This window comes from Phacochoerus africanus, chromosome 2 (genome assembly GCF_016906955.1).
Source record: "Phacochoerus africanus isolate WHEZ1 chromosome 2, ROS_Pafr_v1, whole genome shotgun sequence".
NCBI classification, from domain to species: domain Eukaryota; kingdom Metazoa; phylum Chordata; class Mammalia; order Artiodactyla; family Suidae; genus Phacochoerus; species Phacochoerus africanus.
In genome coordinates, this window is record NC_062545.1 from 147,821,477 (window position 1) to 147,834,656 (window position 13,180).

Consider the following 13,180-nt stretch of genomic DNA (forward strand, 5'->3'; position numbering starts at 1 on the left):
TACCAAGTAACTACCTATTGGGTTCTAGGTGGCTCCTGGCAGCGGGGGGCCAAGATGATTCATCTCATTTTCCCACTGACTGGTCCCAGGTCAGTGGGAGCTATGAAAGGTCTACCCAACTGGAGATCACCTACCATGTGGCAGGTCCTGGGCTCCTAAAAACAAATGTTTATCAACAGCTTAGTGCATGGCCAGCACTCATGTCTTGCTCTAAACAGCTCCAGGGGATAGATACTATTGTCACTCCCACTTACAGGTGGAGCCCAAGATCACACAGATAGGAAATGGTCGACTGCGGGGGGGGGGGGGGTTCCCCAGCGCTATCTCCCTCCCTGGGACCTCTAGGGAGCTGTCCCCCTAGGTTTCTACCGAACCAGCTAATTGGGTAAATGTCTTTGCCCCCCTCACCATGCCCCTTCAGTCAAGCCTAGTTTTGGACTGGGCCACGGCCACCTCTTTCCCTGTGGCTTCTTGGCCCTAAAACCCAGAACCGAGGGCGAACCCGCTGTGGCCCGCTGGGATGAGCAAGGCCTCCTGTGAATGAGGTCAAACACCGTCAGGCGTTGAGGCCTCCAGGCTGCCCGGCGGGTGGAACGACACCGGCCTGGGAACAGTAAGCACCTGAGACGCACCCCACTCCCCCACACCCGCCCCACCCTCCCTGGTGGCCAGGGGAACGCGCTGCCCCGACCCGTCTGTGTCCCGAGCGCCTCCAAAGTGCGGGAAGTTCCCCAGGGACCTTTTTGCCGAGGGCTCACGAAGGCCGGGGTGCCCGCCACCGAGCGCGGGACCACGGCGCCGCCGGGCCGCGCGGGCGGGAACGCGCGGCGGCCGCCTCCTCCTCCCTCGCTCCCGCCCGCAGCGGCGGCGGCGGCGGCGGCGCTTACCCGGCGCGGAGCGGCTTTAAAAGGCGGCACCCCACCCCCCCGGCGCACTCGCCGCTCGGGCGCCGCGCGAGCCTGCCGCTGCCATGCCTCCGCGCGCGCTGCCCGCGCTTGGGCCCCGGCCGCCGCCCCGGGCCCCAGCCGCCGCTGCCGACACGGACGCGGACACAGGGGACGCCGGCGGGCTCGGGCTCCGGCCGCTGGCGCCGCGCCCCTGGCGCTGGCTGCTGCTGCTCGCGCTGCCCGCCGCCTGCTCCGCGCCGCCACCGCCGCGCCCCGTCTACACCAACCACTGGGCGGTGCAAGTGCTGGGCGGCCCGGCCGCGGCGGACCGCGTGGCCGCGGCGCACGGCTACCTCAACTTGGGCCAGGTGAGTGCAGCCGGCCTCGCGCGCCCAAAACTTTCCCGGCGGCCGGCGGGCGCGGCGCGAGGGGGCGACTCCTTTGGGGAGTTGCCCGGGAGCGCGGCGCGCGGGGCCCTCGGTGGGGACAAACGGGTGGCCGGCGGGGGCGCCCACGCAGGCCCAGCGCAAGAGGGCACAGACACCTGCCCCGCCGTGGTGGGAGCCGTCCTCCTTACCCACCGGGCTCGTCCCGTCGCCGAACCTGGCTCCGCGGCACCGTGGCACGAAGGGGGCATTCCTTCAAAGGACCTTGGAGGCAGGTCCCCTTTTTCCAGCCCCAACCCCGAAGAGTGGCAGTGAGGCGCGGGTTGATCTTGATTTATGGCCGGTGGAGGGGTCCCACAGGGGACCTGTCGGTGCGGTGAACACATCTCCAGATTACACACTTAAGAGGATCAAGTGTAGTGACAGGGAGGCACCGCTCATAACTCAGCCCCTACTGCCAGGCAGTGTTAAATTTGGTTTCATCATTCTCCGTGACAGAAGCCAGCAGAGTGTGGTGCGGCCCTAATGTAAATGACTTTTCTTTGCATCTTAACTCCAGCGTGGATGCAGTTCCTTTGTGATGTGCACCCTTCTGGAAAAGTAGATTGTGCTCGTTTGAACTGTACTTTACACTGCAGGTCAGAGTGTCTGAAAGAACCCATCACATCCTTTGTGTGTCTCTTTTTTGGTGTGTGTGTTTTGACCGCTCAGGTCTCTCCAAACATCCTGTGATTTAAGATTTGCCTTCGGGTAGCGCTGGCTTTGATTCTCTCTGTGGTTCCTAAATCTCCTGAGTTCATGCTTCAGACCGGAGAAGGGGCTCCTCTGGGTCTTTCTGGTTGGTTCCTTGCTCCGCCCTGTTTGCTTAGGGCCCTGGCTCTTGCCACACTTCACTGCTCTGCCCAGGTGGCCCAGCAATTTGTCTTCAGCTAAAAGTGACTCTTACACTGCCCGGTAAATTACAGAGCGCCTGGGTTTCTGGCTCTTATAATTAAAGGAGCAGAGGGGAACTGAAGTTGAGCTGTGAGCTTCTGGACATTGCAAGTGAGAGGCACAGTGACTGCCGTTCAGGGCTCCCTTCCTGGGGATCAGAAATCTCCCTTCCCCGCCAGGTCCTGCCGGATTTTTGAAACAACTTCGAGACTCACTGAGTTGCTTATGCAGGCATCTTTTGTCCTTTCTCTGCCTGTGGGAAAGGTTTCCTCTAGGCACGTACCCCCTTCACCCAGGGCCTTCTGGGGAGCATCTCCGGGTATCCCCAGCTTGGTCCAGGGAAGCCAGGGTGGACTTCCTACAGCCTGGTCGCTCAGCCTGGTGGGTGTGCTGCTGGGGCTGACACTGAGGAGCCACTCACACACCCAGGAGCTAGTTGGTTTGGGATATGAGCTGTTTCAGAGGCGGGTGTGTGCGAGTGTGAGATTACTCAAGGAGGGCCTGTTACTCTTTATTCCAAAACCAGCTTTCTTCCCCGCCTTCCCCAAGTGCACTGCTAATGTGGAAAAGGCCTGGAGCGTTCCAACCTCTACCTACTCAATAAGAACTCTTTAAAAACCTTATTTGCCTTTTTCAGCCAGGAGAATTTGTGACTCATAAATAAGATGTAGGTATTATTAGCTTTGATTTATGAGTGGGTGAACCTTGGTGAAGCGAGAGGTGGAAGCTGTTTGTGTCCACACAGCAAGTGTGTGTCACCTCTGACAGTTATATTCCACACACTTTGTCTCCTGCTACATCCTCTGGTTCCAGGTCTCCTTTGGGTGACTCTTTCCCCAAACCCTTAATGCGCAGTTGGTGTTATGCCCAGTACCTGCCCTGACTCCCAACGCTGCTTTTCTTGTGGGTCTTTGCAGCACTCAAGTTCTGGCTTGATGGCTTTATTAGCTTTCTGTCATGCAACTGATTCCATTTATTTTATATGGTGCAAAGGTAATTTAGACTAGTGGTCATTCACCTTTTTTGAGTCTTGGATCGCCTTCAGTGTCTGATAAAGTCTCTGGATCCTCTCCATTTAAAAACAAGCATCATCAGGAATGAGACAAACTAGCCTCTTTTTGCTTCTCAACTCATCATTAGCCTCTTTTTGCTTCTCAACTCATCATTATGCTGGAGGTCCCAGATAATGCAGCACAATTTGCAAAAGAAGAAAGATTTGGAAGAGTCAAACGTCACTCTTGACAAGTGACAAACTTAACCACACAGGTGATCCCAGAGAACGTAGAGACTCACTATTATAACCAAGTAGAGAGTTGAGCAGGTTTCTTGATCAACAGGAGCAGCCCTGCAACAGCAATGTCTGAGAGGATGAGAAAAATTACAATTCACTGTAGCGTTAAAGCTGTTAGGTACCTAGGAATAAATCTTAAAAATGATGAAGCATTTTAAAGACTTATTGAAAAAAAGAAGGGCTGAATAATGGGAGATATATTATGTCCATGGCTGGGAGGGCTCATTGTCATAGACCCTCTGAATTAATCTGTAAATTCAGTGGAGTCTAGTTGAGGCACCAAGAGGTTCTTGTATGGAATATAAACTCACACAAAGAAATTGTAAAATTTACATGGAAGAGTAAGGTCTTGGAATACTGGCTGACGACTCTGAGAAGGCAGATGGGGAGGAGGGTGCCTCCAACCCCAGAAGCTGTGTTGATCACGGCAGTTCCGCCTTGGCCAGGTGATGGTTGTTCTATCGGTGGAATTGACTCAAATGCAGGCGTCCATGGGAGCTTGTGTGTGAACAGAAGAGGTACAAGTGGATGGGAAGGATGGACAATTCAGTAAATGACGCTGAGAGAGCTGACCAGGGAGACCAGATCAGTCTCACTTCATACTCTGTAACAATAAATTCCAGATAGGATGAAAGCCCTGAATGTGTAATTATAGTGGAACACCCTTATGACATTGGGAAAGGAAAGGATTTCTTTTTAAAAAATTTATTGTATTAAAGTATATTGATTTACAATGCTGTGTTAATTTCTGCTGTACAGCAAAGTGATTCAGTGTGTGTGTGTATTCTTTTCCATTACGGTTTATCACAGGATATTGAATATAGTTCCCTGTGCTATACAGCAGGACCTTGTTGTTTATCCATTCTAAATGTAATAGTTTGGATCTACTAATCCCAAATTCCCAATCCATCTCACCCCCACCCCACCTTGGCAACCATAAGTATGTCTGTGACTCTGTTTCTGTTTTGTGGGTTGGTTCCTTTGTGCCATATTTTAGAAGTGATATCATACGGTATCATACGGTATTTGTCTTTCTATTTGATGTACTTCATTTAGTATGATAATCTCTAGGTCCATTCATGTTGCTGCAAATGACATTATTTCATTCTTTTTATGGCTGAGTAATATTCCATTGTGTATATGCACCACATCTTCTTTATCCACTTATCTGTCAATGGACATTTAGGTTATTTCCGTGTCTTGGCTACTATGAATAGTGCTTCTATGAACATAGGGTGCATGTATCTTTTTGAATTATAGTTTTCTCTGGATATATGCCCAGGAGTGGGATTGCTGGATCATAACGGCAACTCTATTTTTAGTTTTTTAAGGAACCTCCACACTGTTTACCATAGTGGTTACGTCAATTTACATTCCTACTAGCAGTGTAAGAGGGTTGGGAAAGGAAAAGATTGATTGATTGATTGGTCTTTTTTTTTTTAGGGTCATGCCCACGGCATATGGAGGTTCCCAGGCTAGGGGTCGAATCAGAGCTTTAGCTGCCAGCCTACACCACAGCCACAGCAATGTGGGATTTGAGCCTCGTCTGTGACCTACACCACAGCTTACGGCAACACCGGATCCTTAACCCACTGAGCGAGATCAGGGATCGAACCCACGTCCTCATAGAACCTAGTTGGGTTTATTAACCACTGAGCCATGACAGGAACTCCAAGGAAAAGATTTCTTAAACAAGATGCAGAAATAGCAAATAAAAAAGGGAAGAGATTGATCCATTAAAAGTTCTGTATAATAAAGACATTATAACAGTTAAAAAGCAAATAAAAGAGTAGAAAAGTACTAATATAACAGATTAGTGTGTAGATTATTTAATAGCTATAAAGCAGTAAGATAAATGATAAATGCCGGGTAGAAAAATGGGAACGTCTATGGATAGGGAATTGAGTAAAAAGGAAACCCAAGTGAGAAAAGATGCCCAGCCTGCTTGGGAGTTATTGGGGCCATTCAGCTTGAGGCACTTATACCATTTCACACCTATCAGATTGGCAAGCTGGGAAAGTGTTAGTATCAGGTGTGGCCAAGGATGTAGAAGAACTGGAACTTTCACATGCTGCTGATGGAATGGTAATGGATACAACTCATTTAGAGAGCAATTTGAGGTCAAGTGACATTAGCGAGTCTACATCTTGGCTTTGAGATCTATATTTTCAGTTATAGATCTATATTCTTCTTCATATTCTTTTTTATATGGCTTATCACAGGGTATTGAATATAGTTCCCTATGCTATTCAGTAGGACCTTGTTGCTTATCTATTTTATATATAGCAGTGCCTATCTGTTAATTTCGAATCCCTAATTTATCCCTCCCACCCCCTTTCTCCTTTGGTATAACCATAAGTTTGTTGACTGTGGGTCTATTTCTGTTTTGTAAATAAATTCATTTGTGTCATATTTTAGATTCCACATATAATGATGTCATAGGATATTTTATCTTTCTCCGTCTGACTTAGTATCATCATCTATAGGTTCATCCATGTTTCTGCAAATGGCAGAATTTCATTCTTTCATATGAGTAATATTCCATTATATGTATATGGACTACATATTCTTTACCTATTCATCTGTCCATGGACATTTGTTGTTTCCGTGTTTTGGCTATTGTAAATAGTGCTGCTATGCAGATTGGGGTGCTTTTCAAATTAGAGTTTTCATCTTTTCCCAACATATGCCCAGGCGTGGGATTGCTAGATCATATGGTAGCTCCATTTTTAGTTTTTTAAGGAACTCCATACTGTTCTCCACAGTGGCTATACCAATTTCCATTCCTACCAACAGTGTGGGAGGGTTCCCTTTTCTCTGCAGGATTATTATTTGTTGATTTTTTTTTTTTTAATGATGGCCATTCTGATCGGTTTGAGGTGGTACATCACTGTAGTTTGATATGCATTTCTCTGATAATTAGAGATGTTGAGCATCTTTTCATGTGCCTGTTGGCTACTAGATGAAAAACTCTTGCACAAGTGCACTGGAAGACTTGGACAGGAATGTCCACAGAGCCATTTTTAAACAGGGAGAAGCACAACCTAGATATCCATCAGCAGAAGAATGGAGAAATAAATCAAAATAGTCACACCATGGAGTACTCAACAGTATCTAGAAATGAGTAAACTAACTATGTATTTTCATAGATGAATGCCAGAAACAATGTTGAATGAAAAAGGCAAGTTGCAGATACACAATGTAGTAGTATTTACATAAACTTTGAAAAACACTAAGCCATCCTATAGTCCTTATGAATGCTTACACATGTCGTAAAAGCACAGAAGCTTGGGCTGGAAGGATCCACATCAAATCTACTTAATAGTAGCCTCTGAGAAGGGAGAGAATGAGGGGAAAGAAACTGGGGAGAAAAATTTTAACACTTCATCTGCAGTGTTCTAATTCCTGATATGCTATATAGACATATATGTATGTATAACATACATAAAGTATACACAAAATTATCAAAATTATGTTTTTTGCACTTTTCTTTGTGTCAGAATATATTAAATATGGTAATATATACATTATATACAGACATGCATATGTAATGCATGTATATACACATGTGCATACACGTACACCTACATTTGTGCACATACACACAGATACACATGAAATGTAAAAGGGGGAAAGAAGAGAAAAATGCACATCATACACACATATCACAGTGCTCCTGGACCATCTGGGGACCTCTAGGTACCTGCGGGCCCAGGGTGAGAAGGCCCTGCTTTAGACATCCCGTGCAGGGCTGATGCACTTGTCAAGGCAGCAGAATGCCTGGCTGCAGCTCACAGGGATATTTGGGCAGAGCTGGACTCAGAGCCAGAAACCTCACTCCCGGGCATTGCCTTTCCCTCTGCCAGGCTTCTTTCTCCTTTAGGTTATCTTGTGGCAGAGGTGGCCCTCGCTTTAGCCTACATTCTTACCTTCGCCATTGCTGACATCAAGAAGAGACAAGTCATTTACGTGAAAAGGAAGGCAACAAAACATGTGCTCAAACCAAATCACAGCAGCTCAGCATCCGCAGCTCTTTGGGGTGATGTTTATTTTAAGGGTAGCACTTCGACGCCATACTTGTGCTTGCATTTTTTGCTTTGCCTGGGGTACTGAGCTAATTTGTTGGTTCTGAGTCTGAATGTAAAACTGCAAGCTGGCTGCCAGGGCCCTACAAGGTCCAAGAGCCTTAAATGATTTTGAACTTGCCTTAAATAGTTTTACTTAAAATAGCCACTGAGTGGAACATATCTGGCCCAGAATTTCAGGTGGGCCTTCGTAATTCATTTGTCAACAGAGGAAAATTGTGATGCTGCAGACAGCTTGTTCTTAACAACCCCAAACAATTTGAAGCTTTAGCCAGGTTTTAAAATAATGAGCCAGAACTTATTGAGTGTTGGGGCTTGGAAGGGACAAGGGGAAGCCCAGAAGAGCAGCCACCTGTGACCAAGGTCTCCGGTATTAATGTTTAGCAGGAGGCTGACTTGCTTTTTTGCTCTAAACCAGGAGCAATGCTCATGGCTGGCCTGGGATTGGAAAGGGAAGGGTTCTGGTGTGAGCTGGGACCAGGGGTATAAACTAAATTGGGATTGTGAACCCAATTGTGTAGTATCAGACCTTCCCTGTTTGTGTTCATATGGTGACAGATCGAAGCGGACAGGGTTTTATTTGATGGACTGCCATCATGAGTCATTGGGGCTGTGGGTGAAGCTGAGCTGTAATGCACAGTGTCCAAGGGGGACGAAGAACCAGGCCACAGTGGCTGGCTCAGCTGTCTGGTCAGTTGGAAGGGTTTGAGCTTCTCTAGGCAGAAACCAAGGGTCATATCAGAAACACACAGCTCTTGTGTGTGTGGAACATCCTGGAGACTGTCTGAGGCCTCCTCCCTGGTCTCGGGCTTTGCAGGACTGTCCACACTCTGGGGAACATGCTGGCTCCTCTGGGCCTTTGAGCCTCTGCAAAGCTTTTGCCTCCAAAAAGTAGTTCATCTGATCTTGCCCAGCCCAGCTGATACACCTCTGCCTTCCCTTCCCAGCATCGTGAACATGGAGGGCTTCTGAGCTGTGGTTATCACGAGTGCCCATCTCCTTTCCATCTCAGACTGTGGCTTGGCCTTGGCGCTGACTGGAGGCTCTGACTGGAGGCTCTGGCGTGTGTTTGCGCCTGGCAGCTGATCCCCTGCGGGTGCTTTTGCCCAGGGAGCCTCGTACCAACCTACAGGCAGGTGTCACCAAGCCTGTTTAAGTGTGAGGAGACCTCAGGTCCGGTCCTAGTGTGACTTGCTCCAGATTACAAACTGGTGACTGACAGGCCAGGGCCCAAAGCCCTCCCCTCCAACCTGCTGTCACCATCAGTCATCCCCTCTGGCAGAGGAAACTCATCCCTGTGTCTCAGACAAGGCTAAGCCATCAGGCAGAAAAGCCTTTCAGCTCTCTGCTGCCACTGACAAATGGGCCTACATGGATCCACCAGCCGTCCTTTCCCCCTTCCTCTCCTGGCTCACATGTCCACGTGCAGTGCTGGCATTGGCCTGTTGTGTCCTGAGTGGTCTGTACTGGGACCCATCAGCACTGAGACTTACTCACAGCTGCCCATGTTGGAGGGAGAACACCCAGCCCCTTCCTAGGATGCCATATGCAGTCCTTCAAACTCAGCATCTTCTTGGCTGGACTGATCCTCCTCTGCGGCAAACCTCCTCCTCTCTGTGTGTTCCTATCTACAGAGGGGGCCACCATCCACCCTAAGCTCAAGGCCTGGAAGTCACTGCTGCCTCCACCTTCTCCTGAGCCTCCCCATCCTGTCCATAACCAGGCTCTCTCTTCAGCCTCCTGGATGGCTCTCAGGTCCTTCGATTCTCCCCAGCACAGACGGGGCCCTTCACCTGTCCATGCTGCTGCAGGCCCCTCCTGTCCCCTCCCGCCCCCTCCCCTCTGCTGCTTTCTGCTCCCACCCCAGCTCCAGCACTGCTGAACCCCTCACTTCACGCATCTGCTTCCTTTCCGCCTTCCTTATGCTGTTCTTACTGCCTAGAATGGCTATCCTCCACCCACCTGACCAGCTCCTTATCCTTCCTGGCCATCTGTAGGCCTGCCCTGACTTCCCCAGCCCTACAGATGTACCCTTGGGGCTCCCACACTTCCATCATCCTGACATTGTCTGCTGGCTTATGTTTCTGCCACTGGGCTTTGGACTTTGTGGGCCCTACAAGTCCACACTCAGCTGTCTGGCTGCTCTCTGAAATCAGGCCCAATTCTGCCATCTCGCTAATGCCAACCTGGGGCCCAGGGTACTCATTTATTGAGCCAGTGTTTATTGTGTGCTTGTGCTGGTGTTGGACCCTCAGAGATGAGTAAAATGTGACCCCACTCTGTAGGAGCCTCTTAGAGGAGGGGAGGGGGTGAGCATGACCAAGCAAGGTCAGCAAGGTCAGACTCCCGCCTCTCAATGTCACTGGACTGAACATCTCTACCCACATATTTTATCTTAATCCCTGGCTTCTCAGAGTCACACTCCGCAGGCTGGCCCCTCCCAGATTTGTACTTGCATGTGGGGAGGAGCTGCCCCATGATGCTCTAGTTTGCTTCTAGTTCTGGTCAGCTACACACCGTGGTCCAGCTATGCCCTGGAGCCCACCGTAGATGATTCAGACCCCAGGGGTCCTGTCATCCTGCTAAGTACTTGGTCCTCCCGAGATCCTGTGCCCCTGCTCTTGGAGGGTTTTGAAGGCCTGGTGGCAGGCATAAGGCCCTCTGTCCAATAGTGCAAAAAACAGGGATGAACAGCCATCAGCGTTGGGAGTGAGCCTCATACTCCATAGGATGGGATCGGCAGCTCAAGTTCCCATGGTAACCAGCCCATCAATGCCCTCAGTGTCAAGACAGTGGCACCATGGAGAGGAAGAAACAGTCTCATTGTCTCTTCCTGGCTGCTTGGGCACAAACTGCCTTGCTCTGCAAGGCTGGACAGTCCCAGGCTGCCATGTGGCAAAAGGTGCCATCAGCTCCAGCTTCCTGACCCTCTCTGGAGCCTCTTAAATTCATGCCACTGGCTGACATCTGTCACTTACAGAATCCATCTTCTCAGTGGGAAGAAAGGGCTCATCTGCCACAGGGATGGATAAATGGAGCCCAGCGTCGCAGTTGGATGCTTGAGAAGGACCTTGATTTCCAGACTTCCTTGTTTTGTTTGTGCTGACAACTCTCAGAGGTGATCTCCTGTGTTCATTCAACCAGAACCTTGTTGCCCATGAAAGGCCCCAGCCCACCCTGTGATCTTTGTCACTCTCCCCACTCCTGAGGGTGCCTGGATTACTGCCCACCACTCCCCGCCTCCCTTCCAACCCATTTCCCACCCTGCCAACCTGATGGAGCTGCAGAACTGTGAGCCTCATGCTGTCCTTTCCCTGCTTTGAAACCCACAGAGGCTCTCCATCGCAAAGCCCAATATGTTTGGCCCCTGGGGAGTGAGCTGTCCCTCCCTCCATCTCTGTCCTCAATCCAGAAACCCTCACATTTGCCAAATGTTCTAGCCATTCCAGACCTTTGTTGTGCTGGAGACGTTCTATATGGCTTTTCTTTCTTTTGTACCTGCTATTTGAGGGCTGCGGTTTTAACCTGGGCGCCCCTTTGCTATGTGATCTACCTGGAGAACCTGCTCCTCTTCAGAATTAACTAAAATGTTCTTTGCTTACCTGGCTGTGCCTGGAAGGGCCAGACTTCTGCTCCCAGTCTCCAGGGCTGTGGCCTTCGAGGGTGTCTGTCTCTAAGCTGGACCACAGCATCTTGTGGTCGGTGTCTTTGTGCTTTTTTGTCTCCTTGGGCCCTAGTCCAGCCTTCTGCTCCCACACGGCCTCCTGGAAGCACCTGATGACTGTATTTCATTAGCAGGGCGTCACTTGGCCCCTGCGTTCCAGGATTCCATCACGCCTGCCACCAACTGGCTCCTATGCTGCCCTTCTGTTCACTGATCACTTCTCTTATAATCGTCCCAGAGCCCTTCTAACCCCATTACACACGTGAGCAAACTGAGGCACTGAGCAGCTGAGCAACTCATTAAGACTTAGTACAGACAGAGCAAGGCTTTCAGCTTGGGCACCTTGGATACCAAACCTCACTCAGAGTGCCCTGTTCATGTTGGGAAAAGCCGCAGAGGCAGGTGGCATTGGTGCGGGCCTTGGAGCTCGAGTTGGGGTTTTCTAACTAGTGAGGTAGGGGGGTGCAGTCCAGACAGAGGGGAGATTGGGACAGGGTGCCCTGGGAAGGTGCCTGCTCAGTGGCCAGCGAAGCCGGGAGTGGGGTGGAGGTGCTGGGCTGTACCTTAGGAGCCTCCCTTCTTATCAGGCTTCTGGGCTAAGGCTTCACTTCAAAGGCTTATCTGTGCGGGAAGGGAATGAAGGCAGCCCGCAGAATTCTTGACTTTGGAGTCCAAGAGTCTCAAGGGCAGGGAGCTGTCCTTGGACGCCCTTCCCAGGCCTACTGGAGCCCCATGTGCTTCCCACCCTGAGGAGAATAGAACACTGTCAAGCCAACATCCAGCAAAAAACCTGAACAGAGAGGAAAGAAGGCTCTTCAGAGGGTGGCCTGGTTAGGAATTTCTGTCATTACTTGATTTTTCCTTGTATAACACACGAAGAGTGTATTCTGTAGCAAATTTGGAAAAGAACAAAGAAAACTTAAAAAAAATCATTTGTGGGAGTTCCCGTCGTGGCGCAGTGGTTAATGAATCCGACTAGGAACCATGAGGTTGCGGGTTCGGTCCCTGCCCTTGCTCAGTGGGTTAACAATCCGGCTTTGCCGTGAGCTGTGGTGTAGGTTGCAGAGGTGGCTCGGATCCCGCGTTGCTGTGGCTCTGGCGTTGGCCGGTTGCTACAGCTCCAATTAGGCCCCTAGCCTGGGAACCTCCATATGCCGCGGGAGCGGCCCAAGAAATGGCAAAAAGACAAAAAAAAAAATCATTTGTAATTCCACCACCCAAAGATAATCACTGTTGATATTTTGGACCATATCCTTTCACTTTTTTTTTTTGTCTTTTGTCTTTTTGTTGTTGTTGTTGTTGCTATTTCTTGGGCCGCTCCCGCGGCATATGGAGGTTCCCAGGCTAGGGGAGGAATCGGAGCTGTAGCCACCGGCCTACGCCACAGCCACAGCAACGCGGGATCCGAGCCGCGTCTGCAACCTACACCACAGCTCACGGCAACGCCGGATTGTTAACCCACTGAGCAAGGGCAGGGACCGAACCCGCAACCTCATGGTTCCTAGTTGGATTCATTAACCACTGCGCCACGACGGGAACTCCTCACTTTTTTTTTTTTTTTTTTAAAAAGCTCTGAGTGTGTATGTGTGCCCACGTGCATGCACACACACTCACATATACAAATACAAATAGGGTTGTGCAGTTTTGCAGCTTGTACCTCCTAGGTCTATAACTATTCTTGCATGATTTTAATGGCTGTTCAGTGCATCCTTTAGTGGCTGGCCCATAACTTACCCAGTCTTTCCCCTGACCTCTAGATTGGTGGATCTTTTGGGACTCTTCAGGGAGGTGGATATTGCTACTGGTCTGGAATGTCAGCACCCTGGGAGGAGGTGGACAGGGTCTCCCACTACCATGCCTCATACCCTTGGTTCCCACGCTCAGCATTTTCCCCTTCTCCCCATCCTGTATCCCCCACCTTGCCGAAGGCCCAG

At 50.0% G+C, this 13,180-nt stretch overlaps 1 protein-coding gene across 4 annotated transcripts in view; it reads left to right on the forward strand.

The window, feature by feature from the left end:
- Window positions 1-895: 895 nt before the first annotated feature.
- Window positions 896-13,180, forward strand: part of PCSK6 (proprotein convertase subtilisin/kexin type 6) — a 188,424-nt gene continuing 176,139 nt past the window's right edge. For 2 of the 4 annotated variants that reach the window (XM_047766897.1, XM_047766900.1), the window contains exon 1: window positions 896-1,255. In XM_047766897.1, coding sequence (XP_047622853.1) covers window positions 971-1,255 — 285 coding nt within the window. In that variant the 5' untranslated portion in view covers window positions 896-970. The remainder of the gene's footprint in view (window positions 1,256-13,180) is intronic. The other 2 variants (XM_047766896.1, XM_047766898.1) reach the window with 1 other exon arrangement.